This window comes from Theobroma cacao, chromosome 1, assembly GCF_053813885.1.
Source record: "Theobroma cacao isolate CCN51 chromosome 1, ASM5381388v1, whole genome shotgun sequence".
Classification (NCBI taxonomy): Eukaryota; Viridiplantae; Streptophyta; class Magnoliopsida; order Malvales; family Malvaceae; genus Theobroma; species Theobroma cacao.
Window position 1 is genome coordinate 1444529 of NC_142639.1, and position 19207 is coordinate 1463735.

The following is a 19207-nucleotide window of genomic DNA, read 5'->3' on the forward strand; positions in this document are numbered from 1 at the left end:
TTCCAGCTGTCTTAGTTAAACCCCCTAATCATTCAATCCTTGCTCACGTTCTCTTCAGTTAGTTCCATCTCCTCTCATTTTGACAGATATCAGAATTTGATTTAATGAGAATTTGGGGATCAAAAGGGAAGAAATGAGTAAAGAAGAAGGATGGTTGGGAACATAACTGTGAATCCAAGTGAGAGGTGAGAGGCTGAGCTAACCATTGGCCCCAAGTAGAAAGAATTATGGTTATGGTGCATGAAAACTAGCAGCTGGCAAACAAAGGAAGAGTTAAAGATGGGGGAAAGTGTCCATAAAAGCCAGTAGATAAACATGCACATCTTCCTCTGGGGAAGGAGATGATAGCGACTGTAAGATTATTGCAGGCATCCAGGAGGGCAGAGGTAACTGTACCGCAAGTGGACGGGGTGGCCAACATTAAACAGTTGGTTTGGCTTTGGCTGCAACCCTGGTTCCAAAGCGGTCCAATTTATTTTTTAATTGGCTGAACTTGATTTTGACCTTGGCCAACGTTTTCATAGCCCCATTTTTATTTGCATTAGTGCCTCTGGCTGTGGGTTTGGACCACCATGATCAGCTTTTTTGTTGCATCTGGTTCATGCACAGACAGGGTTCTCTTTCTTCCTTTTTTCAATAAAATCAATAGGGTTTATTATACTTAAAACCTTCTTGGGACAGAAAACTTTAAACTAAACTTATGACAGCAATGAAGACATGATTGCCAAGAGCCTATGAACAATGATTTATCCCCAGCCATGGCTACCTTGTTAAAAAACCTAATACTTTTGCATCATTTGTCCAAAATAAAAAGATGTAATCTAGGTTCTATTCGTCTGGGGCATCCAAAATGCAAACTAGTTAAACAATTGACAGTATCTTCTTTTCATTTCATTGCTTTGGCTTTTGTCCCCAATATAGCCTGCCACTAGCCAAATATGTAAAGTAGCAGTGTTCTCACTTTGTCATAAACAAACCCACATTTCTCTTTATTTTTCCCTGGTTCAAAGATCCAAAGAAACCTGTGTTTATAAAAAATAAAGGCAAAGATTCAAAATGTTTGCAATCTTTTCAAGAATCCCCAGCTCCTGCCCTTGGGGGTTTCTAGTTATATAAAGACCAAGCCAAGCACCATGCCTCACTGTCCTTGCGTTGGGTGGGTGGCTTTTTTTTTTTTTTTTGTCAACTGGTGAATTTGAAGAGAAAAAACAGTTAGAATTATTGAAATCCCGAGTTGGGTCCCCCCCTGCCCTTTTTTTTACCTCACACCAATTACCAATACCACAAAAGATGGCTAAATTTGGGCCCTTGATGTTGGCCACTTTTTGTCAGTCACACTTTACAAAAAAAAAAGAAAGCCTCTCAAAATAAAGTCATCATTCTTGCACTTAAATCTGTTTTTGTTTAATCATGTGTTTCTCATCATCAATACCCATTGCCTCATTATTAAGTTTAAAAGAGTAAGGAACACCAAAAAAAAAAAAAACCAATTCCATGACTGTAAGGAGCATGGGTATGATCTTATGGCTATGATGCAACAAGAATAATTGGATCGAACAACTCGATTATGAGTCCTATTTATAAAAAGATTGAAGTTGAAGGTTCGAACGTGATTAATTAAAAACAAAATAACGTGTAGATTGAAATTATTATGGAAATCCCATGTTGTATTGAGCATAATAAAGTTGAGGATTGCTTGTTAAAGAAACAAAATATAGAAGCACAGTGGACAGGGATGTTGGTCCCACAAATCGAAGTTGCTGAGTGGTAGAGCATATTCTGATGGAGCAGGTTTTGAAACAAAATATCAAAAGGAAATGGTCACTGGTCAAGGACAAGAGCTACAGGTTTCGCCACAAGTTGCGGATTTGTTTTAGGAGTAAAAATGAAAAAGAAAAAGAACCGCGACCAAAGACAGACATAGATTGTGAGATTATGCTTCCTGTTTTGTTTAATTCTACGTTAGCATTCAGGATCAACAATCGGTTTTGTTGGTTTGATTCTGGCACTGAAAAACATGGGTTCTTGGACCAGGCTAAAGCTAGCTAGAGTTGGCCAAATTCATATTCGTTGTAACAAACATTCTTTGATGGACCACGTCTATGGCTTTTCAATTCATTTCTTTCTTCAGCTTAGCAATTGTTCCCTGTTACCGGCTGGCTTAGTTTCATAAATTAAGAAAAGAAGGACTAGTGCTACAAAGTAGACAAAATAGCCTATGTTTATTTTTCTTTAGCTAGAAGCAAGCTGATGTTAATGCCGTAATCTGCTACGAAATTGAGAAAATCTGGAGGGCCAATTGGTCAATGCCCTTCCAATAATTTGCCTTTCGGGTACAAGCTTGTATGTTTTCAAACCATGCAGACTTATTAATGAGATTCGGACTGTTGTTAGAAATCGGAAAGGAATGAATGAATGAAGGCTTCCATTTCTTACCCATGGATTCAAGATATTGACTTTCTGAGGACATCATGAAGTTAAAGAACGAAGGCGAAGCATCGTCCTTATTTTCATTTTGATCAATTTAATGATGGCCTTTTGAGACGAAGGGCAGGCCTGGCCGTGGTTGAGGGTGAAGCAATTATACATGCACCTCTTTGAAGAGCAAAGCCAGCCAGCCAGCCCCTCCCCTCAAGATGCTACCCGAGGAGGCCTCTACCTCGGTACTGGGGTTTAGAAACTTTGGACTAATGAGAGTGGGCTGGAATCATGGCTCAGACTATCAAGTTTGTTGGAGCGCAAATGGGCATTGGAATTTCCTCTGCCAAGGTAGCCTCGGTCCTCGGGCCTCGGGCATTGGAATTTCCCAGGTGCGGAAGGCCTTGTCGGACAATTGTTTTTTTTAACCAAAGGATTTGTCTTTTAAATATATATATATATAACATATATAATTTGAAGACCTAAATCTGGTTTTACATTGAGCTATGTTTTTATTTTCTTAGGTTGACATCTGAAAAGTTATAAAAATATAAAAAAAATATTAACATTCGAATTTTCTAATTTTGAAAATTTCAACACCTTATGCAGTGTCACTATATGTACCTTCATTACTATGTCGTTGAAAAGTTATAAGCTTAAAAAAAAGAAGCTGACGTTTGGCTTTTACAATCTTCGGTATTACAATTAATTGTATGAGTGTGCAACACATTTAATTTGGATAAACTTCTCTTCTTCCATTCAAAACTGCATTTGATCTTATTGCTTTCACTTAAACTTTTTTTTTTATTTTTAGAGATTTTTTTAGTTGTTTATAAGTTTTTTTACTTTTCTTTTCAAAAAAAATAAATTTTTTTATTTTTATTTATAACTTATATAATTTGAAGGCCCAAAACTGATTCTATATTTAACCATATTTTTATTCTCATAAATTGTCATGTAAAAAATTATAATTTTTATAACATACTTAAAAGAAAGCCTGAGGCTTCTAGAGTTAACCGCGTGAAAAGCAAGAGAGTGAAAGAGAAAAAATGTTGAAGCAAAGTGAGAGAAAAAGAGGGTGCAAAAGGGTAAGAGTGAACCACGTGAAGGGCAAATAGAGAGAGAAAAGATGTTGAAGCAAAAGAGAGGGGTGCAAAGAGGTCCGTGTTAATATTCTAGTTTATATAAAATTAAGCTGCCTTAGGAACTTCCAGCATACTTTGAAATAACTGTTAGGACATTCTTTACTGCTGGTAAACATAAGCAAAGCAATTGAGGTCACGTACAAATACACAAAACCAACTTGGATGACTTTGCACATCCAAGATGTGGTTGCAAAATGAAGTTCAACTTCTAAAGCCAGCCAGAAGGATAAGCCGGAACTATGATTCAATTTTTAACACTTCAGCCAGAGCACCCCCAAAAATTATTGGAACTGAAAAGCAGCCATTCTCTATAAATCCACAGATAACAAAATATCCGGTGACATGCAATCTCAAGAAAAGTAACCTAGAGAGGAATTATCATCTCCTAAGCCGTTTTTGACACTTTATCAGCAAGAATGTTATCAGGAAGGATAAGCTCAGGAGGCATCTCACGAACAACCCCGAGCATTGAATCGTACTCCTCATCACGTCGAGCAAATTTCTTGCGAAGCACCTTCTCAAACTCAATTTCATCAAAGCTCTTTGCATTTTCTGCTGCATGAACTTGTGCTAAGTTGGAATAATTTAGGGCTGACTGGGAAATGAAGGCCATCTCTTCTTCTGTTAGCTTCCTTAGGAACTTGGCTGGATTACCTCCCCAAACCTGTAATTACACACAAATTTAGAACTTCAATGACTCTGGTTAAAACTTTTAGCACCCAAGAAAAAGCCATTCTTATAAAAGTGCTTTTGGCTAAAAGCCAGATCAACTCATTCCCCAGGATTAATCTAAAATTCTTAACTGCACAAGGACTATGACTAAAGCAGGTGGTTAATAGCTGTCACCAAAATTTCTTTTCAGAGTTTGGTAATGGCCGGTTTGTTTCCTCCAAAACACCAAAGAATATGTGCCACTCTTATTATCTGATATGAGAAAGGCAGGTTTGATCCAGCTTCGCTTTGAAGTGGTCTCTAGCTTTTAGCATATGAGTCTAATCTATTGCTTCATTTGTGTTCGCATTGACTGCTAACTATTGTATCTATTCCACAAAGACCAGGTACACCTATTTCATATATCTGTGAACTTCAAACTTTGCATCTCACAAGAACAAACAACAAAGTTATGAAGTTCAATAGAACCTAAAAAGTTTTAAGGCAAGACTAACACCCAAAGTCAGTGAAGAAGTGTCCACAAACCTCTGCGCATGGGATCCTAGTGTTCTGCCTCACAAGAGCTCCAGCAGCAACCATGGCATGCTTCTCAACATAAACTCCATCTAATAGCGTAGCCCCCATACCAACAAATGCTTCATCCTCAACAGTACATCCATGTAAAACAGCACTATGACCTGTCCAGTTATTATCAGTTTTCACTTTTTCAAGATACTAAAACCTCAGACAAGGACCACTTTCAAGGATTGCTCACTCACCCACAGTAACATTACTTCCAATAATAGTTGGTAAAACCTTCCCACTTAAGTTAGACTTTGCAACATGAACAAGGGAATTATCTTGTATATTTGTTCCAGACCCAATACTGATGCTATTGACATCACCTGCACACATCAACAGTCAGATTCAGAAAAGAACAGCCAGCATGGACATAGCATGCATTAACACACACAGATGAGAGAGAAAGAACAATGACTCATAAAGTTCAATAAGATACAAACTGACTTTTACACCAATCTCCTTTTTCAATAGGAGCACCATCAAATGGACGGAGCAAAGAGGGTCATGAATTTTTAAGCTTCTTATTACTTTAAGAACTAGATAATTATTACCCTATGAGATTCATATTTTAATTTGTCATTAAATCAACAAAATCCGACATGTAGTGAGTTATAGGTTATGTTACTTTTAGTATAAAAAATAATGATAATGAACTTAGCTATTTTGGTCATTAATCATGCAGAATATAGTTTCATTATAAGTTTCTAACTGACTCCAGCCTCCTCATTCAAAAATTCTTAAATTCTATCCTTATACCACAAGATACTATAATTTTAACAAAAGCACTAAGATCACCATGTCATGCTAGCACATTCCTCACAGTCAGTGATCTCATGGTGACTATGTCATGTGGTAAAACGCATTCTTTCCTCTAACCAAATAATTGCTTTCACATATAAAACATCAAAGGTTTTCTCAAACGCCCTCATGGATCCTGATAGTAAAATGTTTTGTCTTTGAGAAGCCATATGTAAATATGATATCCCTTAAAAAAGAATATATGATTAAATGCTAAACACAGTGTTGCATGCCTACCACCAAGTAACAAACATTCAGCTTCATTTTCCTATGACTAATACTGAGTTACCCACTATAAGCCTGCATTTCCAGCCTAGGTTTCAGAACATGACTTGTTCAACAATAAAATCCTCTAAACCCTAAACTTGCGTAAAACAGACCAACACTAAATCTACAATATAAGTGGAAGGTCTACCACTCATATGAACTAATCAAAAAAAGTAGACTGCTTACCTCTCAAAACACAACCATACCAGATAGACGAACCTCGTCCGACCTGAACATCGCCGATTATAGAAGCACTAGGTGCCACAAAGGCATCCCTATCAACAACAGGAGCTTTGTTGAATACGTTCATCAGTGTCCGATGCCTCGACACTGAAACAAACCAAATCCAACAATTAATACAGCTCGGGATTCAAAATCTACGCAAATGTAGTTTAGGAAATAGTTATTATATTATGAATTATCGAATTGCAGCTGAAAATGAAGTACAAATTCGTTGTGAAATCGATCCGATTATGAAATGATATGAAATTGAAAGAGAGGGAGTTGGAGTTAGGGAACGCACGTTGTTCTTGGAAGTAGTAGTTGCCTTGGAGGCGGCAACCAAGGCGATCGAGGGCTTGGCCGGTTTCTCGGATCCAGAATCCAACGGAGTAGATTGCTTTCCCCAATGTTCCCATATTCTTCCTCTTCTTCTCCTTAATCTGCTTCAGATTGACGGAGATAACTGATTTTACTGATAATTTATGAGAAGATTTGAGGGATTTAATTTTTAAGCTGAGAAAGCGAAGCTTTGACACTGGAAGACAAATGGAGAGAGAGAGAGAGAGAAGACTATCCCCAGCGTCCAGCGACCATATTCTCTTTCCCTACGGCTAATCGTCCTACAGTTTCTCTATGTAACTCAATCACCTTCTGCCACGTGTTTCCTATAGTCGGGTCGGATGCAACATACGAAAAAACGTCGTCGTATCAATGAATGCTTATTACTTGCCCATTTACCGTGTTTTTTTTTATCTTCCCTTGCAAGAGAAAGAATTGATTTTTGTATTAACGAAAACAGAAAATTAATTTATGGTAAAAAAAATTATTTTCCTTCAATATGAGAGTAATTTTTATTGTAAAGGCAGTGACATCCTTTTCTTCTTTTTTTTTTTTGTTTTCTAATGAAAAAAGAGAATTCGAATATGATTATGAAACATGAAGTATGATTATCATTGACTTTCTTTTTTCTGGTTCTAAACGGATCATACCGTGAACAATCTAAACAGATCAATTATGTACCAATAAGAAAAACCAATTGTCTAACATGTAAATATGTAAATTCAGCTTTCATACTCCTGCAAAGTGCAAACCCCTATCGATCTTCGGTGAACCCAACCTGCCTTAGTATCATAAACAATTCACCAATATATTGATTACATAAAGGAAATCATTTGGAAACACAACTTAAAACTTGGAATCTTTCCCTTCCATGAGCCGTAGACAATGCATTACATGTTATTAAAAGGTACAATATATAAGTGCAAATATAAGGCACTATCAAAGCAGAAGCATTTGATAAGTCTCACAAAGTGAGGCATGCAACTAGAAGAAGTCTGTCCACCCTAATATTGTATCCAATCAGTAAAATGTTACAGCAATTCACCGAATAGTCGCAAAGACAATTACTTCCTTAAGCTTTCAACGATGTAAGATGCATATAGATCCCTGCAACATGGAAGTTACTAGTAAGACAACGATAATGATGGATAGATTACCAAAAAACCTGCTCTTAAAGGTCATAGAACATCCAAAACAAGGTTGCAAAATCAAAATCAGAATGCACAATAATACTGATCTCAAACAAACTCACATGGAATACTTGATGGCTTGAATGGCAGTCTCAGCAGGCAGGAAGTCTTCTACATCAACGTGCTTGTTCTCATTCTTTTTATCTGTTATTCATGATCAGGGAAGGATATACTAGCACACAGATTTGACAGTATAACTATTATTAAGCATTGCCAAGAGAAAGTCAATAGTGACAGCAATTTGAATAACTGACAAGCAAATATAAAATGCATGTGAGTGGATACACTCCTCAAAGAAGCGACGGATTTCAGCCAGTCGATGAGGGGGAAGGTGTTTGATGTCAGTGTAATGACGGAACTCAGGATCATCAGCACAAACAGCAATAATCTTGTCATCCTTCTCACCCTGCAAAAAGGTATCAATACTAAATATGTCTGACTGAAAAGGAACAAGGGGAGAAGGAGGTCCAAATTTTGAAACTTGTGGAAAGATCATGCGGAAGTAATAAAACTTAAAAAATCAACAATCTTCATTCAATATTTATGACTTATCATGAACACTGGTTTGGGACTCAACTCAAGTAATGAGAGAGCACAACCAATAGACAGAAGAAAAATGGTTTCAGACAAATAGTAGTCCAACACAAAAGAAATGGACAACATCCTTGGATGGTGGATTATGGTTTTTGTTCATTTCTCAACAGCCACAAGAGCATGTAAATATCCTATTCAAGTAAAGCGATGGCATGACGGGGAAGACAAAGCTTCTTACCTGATCAATCATGGGCATTAACCCAATTGCACGAGCACGAAGGAAAGAACCAGGTAACACCGGCTCCTATAAAATACATATGAAAGAACCAGTTAATAAAGTTCAGCCGAAAGGCTGAATAACCTAACATCATATTCATTGAGAAAGTCCATGAATCAAACAGACACTACCTGCATCAGTATCAGCACATCCATAGGATCACTATCTTCACAAATAGTCCTTGGGATAAAACCATAGTTGTGTGGGTAAACAACCGATGAGTACAGAACACGATCAACCTAATTTTAAGAGAATAATTTGTTACTTTCTTAAGCAACAAGTACCTAATATTTTCATTAAAGGAAAAGGCCACTGTCTTAGCAACAATTTAAAATGTCTAAACAAAACAATAATCACAACTCAACAGGTATGATGCGGCATTTCAAATATATTTCATCATAAGTTTGATTGGAAGCATAAAAATCAGGATATTTCAACTTAGTTAAGAGGGGATATAAGTACATAAAAAGAATCCATATATCAGTTAATTCGTTCCAAAGATGCTAGCTACTGATTTAAGAGAAACATTGAATAAAATGACCCAGCTCTTTCTCAATTGTTATGAAAAACTAACTAATTAGAAAAATGAGAGCCTAAAAATTAGATGTATGGTATTATTCACTTATACTCATCAATAATAACGCAAAAAATTCAACGATAAAATGCTCAATTAATTTTGAATTTTAAAGGAAAAATGGAGGAAGAAACTCTTACTTTTATAAGACCACTGGCTTTGTCGAGCTCGTACTTGACCTTGCTACCTTTGCCGATTTCAACCACCTTGAGAAAAAAATAAAATCAGAATTAAAGTACAATTCAACAACGAATCTCAGAACCAGGAACTTAAATTTTAATAACAGCTAATAAACTTGAAAATAAAAACTTACACAGTTAAAAACTGCTGGAGCACCAGGTCCTGCATCAATATATGAAGCATATTTTCACGTCAGAATGTACTATGGAATCTATTACGAACAAGTGATTTTATTAATTAATAGAAAGGAAACGTATACCGATCTCCAAGTCATGCCAAGGATGAGCAGCAACAGATCTTCGAGTCATTGAAGAAAGGATTCTTTCGTTGAGGGCAACGCGAGGGAATCCAGCGTTCTTCCCGCTTGTTGCTTCTCCGCCATTGTTTGTCATATTTTTTTCAATGCTCAAAAACTTCTTTATCAACCCAAAAACAAAACCAAAAAAGCTCAAAATCATCCCAAAAAGATAACGATGAAGAAAATATAGAAATCAACAGATTCAAAGTTCAAAAAGTGAAAACTTACAGAAAACCAGAGACTCGAAGAGGAAAAAAAAAATTGAAAATGATTTTGATTTCTTTGAGTGAAGGCCTTTTATACGGAAGGTGATGGGAGAAGAGCGAAATGAGAGTGATGGTACTTCTTCTCTTTCTGTCCCCTCGGGCAGCGTTCAGCTGTCTGTCCACGCTAAACACGGAGCGTTGGATGGAAATTAAGGTGGAGATCAGACGGCTGTAAATACGTAGGTGTCGGAGCTTTACTATCTCTTGAAAATAAGGAGCTGATTCAGGTGAAGGACGAATAGTGGCGTTACACCTGTGCGGGTTGGCGACAGGTATTATTTACTGTGCCCGCGTGTTATCCACTAAACTGGAGTTTAAAAATGTTTAACGACGGTATTAACTTGTACAAGTGGATATGCTGCTCGCTTTGTGATCGGTTCCTTCGTCAGTTTCCCGATTGCACCATTTTTGCTGAAATTTTGTTTTGGAAATTTCGATAATGCAGGGAGAAGAAATTAACCGTGGTTATCAAAGAATAAATAGGTAAACTAGAGGTATATATAATTGTATAAATTCTATTTAAAATAATATTGTTCTATTACTATTCTCGTTTTTAAACATTTGATTATAAAATGAAACATGAGTTATCTCGAATGATAAAAATAAAAAAAATAAAATTTTTAAATTCGAAACATAAATATAATGTTTTTGTTAGAACACATAATTGAAAAAAAATGAAATAGTTTCAATATGTATTCATATATGTAACACTAACACTGTTTTAAAATCTTTACATATTTACCAAAGATTACAAATAATAAATTTTAAAAATATAATAAAATTTAATGATTAATTACATTTTACATTAATGAAACTAATTCATTAAGTATTTAGTGATATATGACAAGATTATTAAATTTTCATATAATTTTTCTACAGTAAAAAATCTAAAAACTATTGTGAATAGAAGAAAAACTTGTGAGTTGTTTTTGTATTTCTTTAAAATAATAAAAAAATTACCCAACAACACACAAATGTTTATTTCAATAGTAATTATGTCTTATTTCTTAAATTTATCATTTTAAATTTCAATCCGACGCTTTCAATTAACTATATAAAACAAATGTAAGAATTATCATGAGCATATAGTGATTGTTTACTTCCAATTATCAGTGAAAAACATACGTATATTTATGAATATGGCAAGCAACCCACAAATATTGGCATTGTATGGTGTGATTGCTAAAATTTTCACATGTGACGACTAGCTACGGGCCTTATCCTTCCTCACCCACCAGTACTCCATGTGGTTATCTTTCTTTTTCCTCAACCTTTTGGTGTGAGTGGCTACCAGAATTCCAAGATTGGGAATATTCTCTGCAACTGGGGAGATAAAATGGCGGGATATCCTGTGGGCTGCATCTGTTTAACCTTCGAAGATTTCCTTCATTTTGGCCTTTATTGCTGCAAATTGACCTAGTGCCATCCCTTGGGAGGAATATCAGAATCACTCGTTCATTCATACTTCCAAAACCAAATCGCAGCAGCACTAGACACATCACAATCCAAGTTCTTTCACAAACTATTATTATGTGAAGATCATGTTCATAATTTGGATTAAAGTTTTTTGAGACATAATTGATGGTTATTTTTTATTGACATAATACTCAAAAAAATCTTTAAATTAGTAAAAAAAATTTAAATAAGTTATTATTAATTTATTATTTTTAAATAAATTTTATATTTTTATTTTGAGTTAGATAAATTTTTATGACTAATGATTAATTAATTTTTATTAATCAAAATATCATATATCATTTTATATTCACATAACATTGATGTGATGTTAATGTAAAAGATAAATAATATCATGTGATCATGTTATTATATTATATTAATATGTCATATCATTATTAATTATGATATATTAACATGTCATATAATAATCAATTATGATATTTTAATCAGAGTTACATAATATACAATGATAAATGACATTTTGATTAAATAAATTATTAATTATAAGAGATAATTTTGTTCAAAATAAAAATATAAAGATTTTTTTATCTTAAAATAAAATTATAAATACTTGATTGAATATAATAAAATAATAAAAAATTATTTTAATTTTTTAAAATAATTTAAGAAAATTTTCTACATGTTATGTCTTTTTTATTTAGTATTTTTTATCAAATCATATGTCCACGTGTCTATATCTTAAACAGTTAATATATAACTTTTAAAATACAACAAATTTATATAAGATATAGTTACATTACAAATTAAATCTATCGAGCTTTCAGATTTCAATCATTATTTATTATTTATTTATTTTTATTTATATACAATGTATTTATCTACTTATTATAAAATTTAATTACTTATTTATTTAATACGTGATTGCCAAGATTTTTGTCTAAAATGCATTGATGGCTTTGTAATTAGAAAAAGCAATGGCATGACATCACATTCTTATTAAAAATGTGAAATTGGATTTAAATTTCATTACTACATATTCACTTTAAATCGAGTTTAAAGAAATGTCAAACTAAATATCTAACGGTCGTTATTAAAAAAATTTTGTTTGAAAAATAAAATTTTGAGTTGCTTATTGTGAATAAATTTATTAAGATTTATCAAATTAACAGTGTTGATTGTTAATATTTGTTATTAATCAAGAACATCACCTATAATTGAACAAACCCTTTTCCTTGATAGAAGCTTCTAGTTAAAGATATGCAAACAATTAATTCAATGAAATTGATTTTAGATATTTAAGTTTTTAAAATACCGAACTTTTTTTCTTAAAAAATCAAAACCGAATCGAAATAGTTGTAATAATAAATAAATTGAATACCTAACTATTTCAGTTAGTTCAATTCGATTATTGAAAATAAAACTCATAAAGGGTAAAAAATGTGAGGATATGACATTTTTTTACAAGATCTCATGTTAAGATTATTTTTTTAATTAAATAATAAAAAGGAAGAATTTTGTTTTGTTTTTTAACTCAAAACTCATTTATCTTTTTTTAAGTATTATTCAATTTGGTTAATTAAGTAAAAAAATTTAAAATAAAAAATCAAATCGATTAAATCATTCTAACTAAACTTAATTGACTGAAATAATTAAATATCAAATTGAAAAAACGGTACTCACTCCAATTCGATTTGAATTTACACACTCTTACTGTTAATATTGAAAAAACAAAAAGATGCTTCTAAAGTTCGAAAGGCGAAAAGAAACGGGCCACTAGGGCCCACAAGGCCTACTAGGCCCACAAGCGTAACAAATTTCCCACACATCTCTGCTTGGCGGCCGCTTTGACTCAATACTCGCTCTTACACCACGCTGCCACGTAGCTCCTCGGTCCTTTTACGCAGTCAATTCCATTCCCACAGACCGCCGTAACCTCTTGCCTCTCTGCAAAAGAAAAAGAACGAGAAGAAAATCGAAAATGAGAGGATCACGGAAACCTTGCTGAAAAGTTAAAACCGTAAAATTTTCACCTTTTTCCTTGCTTGATTTCAACTCGAAACCCTAACGACCGCAACTCACAAACTGTACCGGTAGTTATGGAGGGATTGGAAAATGACGGAGGTGCCGCTCCGATTGTGCAATGGAAGAGCGAATTCTCGAGGAGATTTCAGTATTTTCTCGATAGGTCAACGCCGCATACAATGCGAAGGTGGTTAGGGACGTTGTCGGTGGCGATGATCTATGTTTTGCGGGTTTATTACGTTCAAGGGTTTTATGTAATTTCGTATGGTTTGGGAATTTATATTTTGAATCTCTTGATTGGGTTTTTGTCTCCCCAAGTTGACCCTGAGCTTGAAGCTTTGGATGGGGCTTCTTTGCCAACTAAAGGTTCTGATGAATTCAAGCCTTTCATTCGTCGATTGCCCGAATTCAAGTTCTGGTAATTTCTGATTTTGCTGTTTGGTTCATGTTATTACATTTATTAATGTTAATAATTTCCTTTCCTTTCTCCCCTATTAAAATTATATCGGAAAATTCCTGTTCTCGTCTCCTTTGTAGGAAAAAAAGATTAGTGGTATTAGATATTAAGTCAGCTGAAGGCTTAACGAATCAAGATGCCATATATGGTTGTTAATTGGCAACTTTCGCATATTAATTAGAACAATCTTTTATGGAGAAATTAGCTTTTTTGTATAGACATAAACAAATTCTAAACTGATACTATTCCTTTTTGGTAGTTATAAGTAACTTAATGCTCTTCTTTGAAGTGAGATTATAGGTAGTTTTGGTGGTTGATTGTCGGAACTTGCTATGTTGGATCCACTATCTAAGAGCTTTCTGTTATAATTGTGTGTAGAAGTTCAGCTTAAGTCGTAAGATGAGGGTTTCATATTTTTTCAGCTGGTTATGCAGCATTAGCTCAAAGGGTTTTTGATTTTATTTCTCTGGCTTGGATTGATTAGATGCAGCATGTTCTTATGAAGTTGTTGCTTAATGTTAATTTATCCCATTTATGTTAGTTTTTGAGTTGTTGAGTTCTGTACTTTTTGCTTGTACAGTATTTTGAAGCATATCTTCACTGAATTTTCATTAACGGTCGCAGGTATGCGATCACAAAGGCTTTTGTGGTTGCTTTTGTATTGACTTTCTTCTCTGTGTTGGATGTACCTGTTTTCTGGCCAATATTGTTATGCTACTGGATTTTTCTATTTTTCCTCACAATGAAACGCCAAATTCTTCACATGATCAAATACAAATATATCCCCTTCGATATTGGAAAACAGGTATTGGTTCAGTAATCTAAATAAGTTTTTTTACTTTCAGTTTTCAGTTATTTTTGTAGATCCTGCAATTAGGGAGATTTCTTCCATTCTTCTTGGAACTTATATCTGTTCATTTTGACAGAGATATACTAAGAAGTCTGCGAGTAGTAGTGGTACACGAAGAGACTGAAAGGTGATTGCGAACACCAAGGTGAAATTTGGATGACAAACTTGTTTTAGCTTTTCGTTATTCCGCATGAAAATAGAACATGCAGGTATTGAAGTTTGGAAACCTTTTGGGTAGGATTTATAGGTTTTAATTTTGGGTTCTCATATATGTAGTTAACCAGTGTTACCTATCCTCTCAGATGTTTTTTTCTTTTATGTGCTTGTACTATCCAACACATATATAGCCAACATGAAGGTTGTTACTTTGGGTTCTCATGTATTTAGTTAACCATTTGTACTGAAGATGCTATTTTCTCATTGTGTGGTCATCCTAAGTGGAAAATATAGCTGAAAAATATATCTTGAGATGGATATTGTTCTATCCGTTCTTCTATCCAGACCTTTCTCTCTCACATCTAGGGGATTGGGGGTCGGACAGTGTTATTACCATTGCGTTTTGTTTGTGGCACTATCTTGAAGGAACCAGCATTTGATCGAAATCTGGCTTATATATGCAAAAAGTTTTTGAGTCTTGGGGACTTGGTTGCAGTCTAATTGAGGCTTGGTGGTCAAATATGCTTCAGTCTAATACTCCTATGAAGTAGATGCAAAATCGGAACTGTATTTCATTCATTGATACAAGTCAAATATGCTTCTGCCTGACATTACCTGAGGAAGTAGCTTGAGCTCCATTGTTCTTATCCAAGCCCTTTTGATTAACATATTTTCTACAACAATACCAGCAGGGTTATGATCAATCTCGACCATATCAGCCCTTGAAGCAATAGAAAAACTCCTATTCGGAAAAAGTCAGTATCTAGGTGCAACAAAATGATTTGCACAAAAAGCATAGTTCGGCCCCAATATTACACAAACTGACGGTCACCGCAACTCTTCCTATATATGCTCATAAACTTGGCCACAAACTCTGCAAAAAATTAATAATAAAAATGGCAGAAACTGAGGATTCTTCTCAAACTCTAAGACAGATATAAAAGTTTTGAACCTCGGTGTGTCCATCTTACCTTCTAATTTCAATAACGCACTCGTTCCTGTCGGTAGCCTCTTCTCCTGTAACAATAAACTCGAGTTACTTTTGCCTGTCTGCAAAACAATGTAATGATAGGAGGGCGGAACTTACATAGTAAGCATGCCAATAATATAATTCCCTTTTTAAACCAGCTTCAACTTGCTTAAGAAACTGTTCTACCAGCTTCTGCATGTTGGGACAAACAACCATATAAGAAGAAATAAAGAGATTTTCAGTAAGTTTTATATTGATTTATTCCGAGGTTTCAAATTCATCACCTGGAGGATCAGTTTAGGATGAACAAAATCCACAAGAAGTTTCTGAAACTTTCCTCGAATGAAGAATAATCTGACAAAATTGTATATGCAGAATGTCACTACTGTTTTCCTTCGTCTTTGTTCTTCTGGTGGGAAGAAGGAACAGATTAAAGAAAGAACGCTAAAAAAGCTTACCTTTTTTGTGATGGATCAGACAGGATTTCTATTGCAACTTCTGTCAAGACCTCTTCCCATCCAAGAGGAATTGGTTGATCATCAGAAAATGGATAGCTGCATTGACAGAGTTAACACATCTAAGAACAAATATGGTTTGAATTTATGGGAAATCTAGGACGATTTGCTTCAATTTCTTACTTGTGTGCTTTGCAGGCTTCAAGAGCCATGATTGCTTTCCTGAGGTTTTGCTTTGATTTGGCAGCAATCTTAGCAGCAAAGTTCATGGATAGGTCAAAGTCCTCTTTCTTTGCAATCTGAATAAGCACCTCCATGATCTGGGAATTTGACAGTCAGAGTGGTAAGAAGATTAGATGTAAGCACTTGGGAAAGCATGTTCTGCTCTGATCAATGCTACACAAAACATTTTATATGCTAGAACTTACTCAATAGATTCATCATTACATATTTTATTTAGGAGATCTCTCAATGACCAGTATTGGTCCCATTTTTTGCATGAAAAGCAAGAAAGGAGAAGTTACTTTGTATTCATCCCTTGCCATCAAGAACTGATTTATGATGGTACTGCAATACAAGCAGTAAACCTCAGATGCCATTCATCATCAAAATGGCGAAAATAGAGTGGGGGGTGTTCCATTTTGAGGAGCTTAGAAAGGCTAACCATAGGCATGTCATTTTACAAAATGAAAGCAGTAAAGGTATATCGATATAACATGATTGCCATATACATTAAACTATACAAGGAATTGAGTTACACTGCAAAACTGATAGAGATACTTACTTCATGAGTTACTGGGGCATCTACTTTTATAACTTTGCAGCGATTCTTTACTGATTCTAGGATATTTATGTCATCTTCACAGCAGAGCATAAATTTACAATAATCCGAATGACAGTCCATGATCCATTTTATCAAGTGATGGATATTCTCTGGTGCCTTGTCAACTTCATAAAGAACTATAACTGAAATAAACATGAAACCTTATTAGCTTTTAGTTGATTGCTTAAACTGTTTCAGGAGGAAACTTGCTTGTCCTGAAGAAAAAAAAAGTTAAACCTTTGTAATCTGCCTTGAAATTAGCAGTGCTGACTTCAGGGGTGATTGCATAATTGCTGCTTATTTCCTTGACTAAACCCATCAATGCATATTTAGCATTTGTTTCCAAGTTTACATTAAGCTCCACATGGTGAGCACTTGAAGCAAGTGGAACAGTTACTTCTGATGGCCTTTTGTCCTGTCAAGATTCAAATCATAAGATGTTGAACTCTAAATCTGTGAAATGTGAGATTTTCTTCACATGTTAAACTACAATTACATAGTACTATAAATGCTGGTTTATTCATGAACTTTGAGGCTATGAATAAATTAATATATAATACCTGAATCGGGAATTGTCTTAATTCATGAGATACCTGTCAAGAAAGGGAAGAAGAAAAAAGGGTAGAGTCAGCTTAGGCATCTGCTAAGTTTAAAATGGTGGAAAATAATCTGGTATGTTTTTGTATGGACAGAGACGTACATTCCAACAAGGGTCACCATATATTTCACGCAGGAAAGCCATTGTTAGTGCTCTTTTCCCAGAACCAGATGGTCCTTTGAACATAACATGAGGACAGCTCTCATGGGATGCCTATAAAGTGCAACAAACAAGATAAGAAAAACTTTGAAAGGAATGCTGGTAAAAAGTATAGCAACAGGAATACTTGCATTGCACAACTAAAACATTATAGCAGCGTATGCAGTGGATGAGAAATCAGATGAAGAACAAAAGACTTTTTGATAAGCGACTTACAAATTGCTTCAGAAGCTGAGCTTCTTGTTTGTGACAAGTGAATCCATTCAGAGAAGCTGGTTGATATTTATCAGCCCAAAATTGCCTCAGCTTTTCAACAACAAATGCTTTCCCAATGAAAGAGGCCTCATCAAATGCTTGCCTTTCTGGTGATTTCTTTGAGGTCCTGCAGGGTCCTCTCATCACACAAGCAAACCAGGCCTCACTCTGGCCCTTTCGTCTATTGTATGTGAACTTCCCTGAGTTTACACTACTATCGCTCATCTTACTACTTTCAGTGCTAAGCTTACCACTACTCTGTCTGCTAGCAGCAGAACTCGAAGTCATAGTTGTTCGTGATAAACCAGTGCTTGCTGAGGACCCTCGAGCTTTGGAATCAACATTTCCATTAGCTTTTGTTCGTTGATGGGAAGCAGAATCTTTTTGCGCAAACATTGGTGGCTTTGGGAGCAAATGATTTTCAATGCCACGATTATTTGGCAAGACATTCTTCTGCATTGTCAAGGCCACACCATCACGAGAAAAGAAGATATCACCAGGCGAAATGGACTCTGAGCTTTCAAAAATAGCAGCATTTAACATAGGAGCTCTAGAAATCTTTGCATTGGCGACCATTTCATTGATTTCACCGACTGATTGTTGTTTCACCTGGGAAGCTTCTCTTTGCTTGCGTATCATGTTCATTGAGATTGGTGATGGTGTCCTTTCCCTTCTTTGCTCTAGTTGACCATGACCAAGATTGTTCAGTTGATCCTTCTCTCTACCTCTCTGTCTTGCTGGAGCAGTCACTGATCGACGACTATAGTTCGGTTTTCCACTCACTCTACCAGTCTCAAGAAGCTCTCCGATTGTTCCTCTTTCTTCTTTTGTTGGAGTTCTACGATTTTGCTTCCTGTTTAAGCCAGCAATCTCACCATTCCCCATTTCATTACTCAATTTATGCTCCTCTCTCCCAGGTTTATAAGGAGAGAGATGCCTTCGGTGCTCAGATTTTGACAAGGGGCTGATATTTCTATCATCATCTCTCCTTGTCTTGTAAGGAGACTTGCTGCTATGTCTCCTTGGAAGCGGACTAGTTCTAGGTGGAGAGCCTTTGTCATATTCAACCTTTGAAGGATGTCTTCGGCGGAGTTTGAAAGGGCTAATGTTTCTTGGCAAATTGGACTTAAATTTATCTGCCTCTGCAAGATTGGATGTTCCATTCTTTCGGTTGAGATCATGCCAGGGACTTTCATGCCATTCAGTCTCCGTATCTGACGGCTCATAACCACTCCGCCTTTGCTTCAATGGAGCCGAGGAATGAGGCTGAGAAGCTTTGCTGCTGCGTGACAAGTTCTCCAT

The 19207-nt window shown here is 35.3% G+C and overlaps 4 protein-coding genes across 8 annotated transcripts; 1 reads left to right on the forward strand and 3 right to left on the reverse strand.

The window, feature by feature from the left end:
* Positions 1-3637: 3637 nt before the first annotated feature.
* LOC18610898 (gamma carbonic anhydrase 3) lies at positions 3638-6668 on the reverse strand. The gene is made up of 5 exons (XM_007046820.3): positions 6385-6668; positions 6048-6191; positions 4994-5119; positions 4761-4912; positions 3638-4227 (listed from the first exon to the last, which is right to left on the reverse strand). The coding sequence occupies exons 1-5, from the start codon at positions 6497-6499 to the stop codon at positions 3949-3951; spliced, it is 816 nt and encodes a 271-aa protein (XP_007046882.2). The 5' UTR covers positions 6500-6668; the 3' UTR covers positions 3638-3948.
* A 600-nt stretch (positions 6669-7268) lies between these two features.
* On the reverse strand, positions 7269-9841 carry PPA2 (pyrophosphorylase 2). 5 transcript variants are annotated; one of them, XM_007046821.3, is made up of 9 exons: positions 9704-9841; positions 9437-9593; positions 9311-9339; positions 9138-9203; positions 8555-8662; positions 8385-8450; positions 7898-8018; positions 7675-7756; positions 7269-7529 (listed from the first exon to the last, which is right to left on the reverse strand). In XM_007046821.3, exons 2-9 carry the CDS (start codon positions 9567-9569, stop codon positions 7487-7489), a joined length of 648 nt encoding a protein of 215 aa, XP_007046883.3. In that variant the 5' UTR covers positions 9570-9593; positions 9704-9841; the 3' UTR covers positions 7269-7486. The 5 variants fall into 5 exon arrangements, with proteins under 5 accessions (XP_007046883.3, XP_088666508.1, XP_007046884.3 ...); XM_088810382.1 differs by having other exon boundaries at positions 7898-8051; XM_007046822.3 differs by having other exon boundaries at positions 9437-9590; positions 9704-9835.
* A 3188-nt stretch (positions 9842-13029) lies between these two features.
* On the forward strand, positions 13030-14973 carry LOC18610900 (Rer1 family protein). The gene is made up of 3 exons (XM_007046825.3): positions 13030-13600; positions 14264-14444; positions 14566-14973. Exons 1-3 carry the CDS (start codon positions 13257-13259, stop codon positions 14611-14613), a joined length of 573 nt encoding a protein of 190 aa, XP_007046887.1. The 5' UTR covers positions 13030-13256; the 3' UTR covers positions 14614-14973.
* Positions 14974-15176: 203 nt separating this feature from the next.
* LOC18610901 (uncharacterized) lies at positions 15177-19207 on the reverse strand. The gene is made up of 11 exons (XM_018124005.2): positions 17867-19207; positions 17594-17704; positions 17454-17486; positions 17131-17308; positions 16855-17036; positions 16254-16390; positions 16074-16169; positions 15900-15969; positions 15733-15807; positions 15617-15662; positions 15177-15519 (listed from the first exon to the last, which is right to left on the reverse strand). The coding sequence occupies exons 1-11, from the start codon at positions 19205-19207 to the stop codon at positions 15458-15460; spliced, it is 2331 nt and encodes a 776-aa protein (XP_017979494.2). The 3' UTR covers positions 15177-15457.

Excerpts from the sequence above, each read along its gene's own strand:
- LOC18610898 (XM_007046820.3), bottom strand. The coding sequence starts at position 6,499 with ATGGGAACATTGGGGAAAGCAATCTACTCCGTTGGATTCTGGATCCGA. Across the intron at positions 5,120-6,047 it reads GTATGGTTGTGTTTTGAGAG|GTGATGTCAATAGCATCAGT; the intron begins GTAAGCAGTCTA and ends TGATGTGTGCAG. Across the intron at positions 4,913-4,993 it reads TGGAAGTAATGTTACTGTGG|GTCATAGTGCTGTTTTACAT; the intron begins GTGAGTGAGCAA and ends ATAACTGGACAG.
- PPA2 (XM_088810381.1), bottom strand. The coding sequence starts at position 9,635 with ATGATTTTGAGCTTTTTTGGTTTTGTTTTTGGGTTGATAAAGAAGTTT. Across the intron at positions 9,340-9,436 it reads TTGGCATGACTTGGAGATCG|GACCTGGTGCTCCAGCAGTT; the intron begins GTATACGTTTCC and ends ATATTGATGCAG. Across the intron at positions 9,204-9,310 it reads CTCCAGCAGTTTTTAACTGT|GTGGTTGAAATCGGCAAAGG; the intron begins GTAAGTTTTTAT and ends TTTTTTCTCAAG.
- LOC18610900 (XM_007046825.3), top strand. The coding sequence starts at position 13,257 with ATGGAGGGATTGGAAAATGACGGAGGTGCCGCTCCGATTGTGCAATGG. Across the intron at positions 13,601-14,263 it reads TTGCCCGAATTCAAGTTCTG|GTATGCGATCACAAAGGCTT; the intron begins GTAATTTCTGAT and ends TAACGGTCGCAG. Across the intron at positions 14,445-14,565 it reads CCTTCGATATTGGAAAACAG|AGATATACTAAGAAGTCTGC; the intron begins GTATTGGTTCAG and ends TCATTTTGACAG.
- LOC18610901 (XM_018124005.2), bottom strand. The coding sequence starts at position 19,207 with ATGGAGAACTTGTCACGCAGCAGCAAAGCTTCTCAGCCTCATTCCTCG. Across the intron at positions 17,705-17,866 it reads CTCAGCTTCTGAAGCAATTT|GCATCCCATGAGAGCTGTCC; the intron begins GTAAGTCGCTTA and ends TGCACTTTATAG. Across the intron at positions 17,487-17,593 it reads ATGGTGACCCTTGTTGGAAT|GTATCTCATGAATTAAGACA; the intron begins GTACGTCTCTGT and ends CTTTCTTGACAG.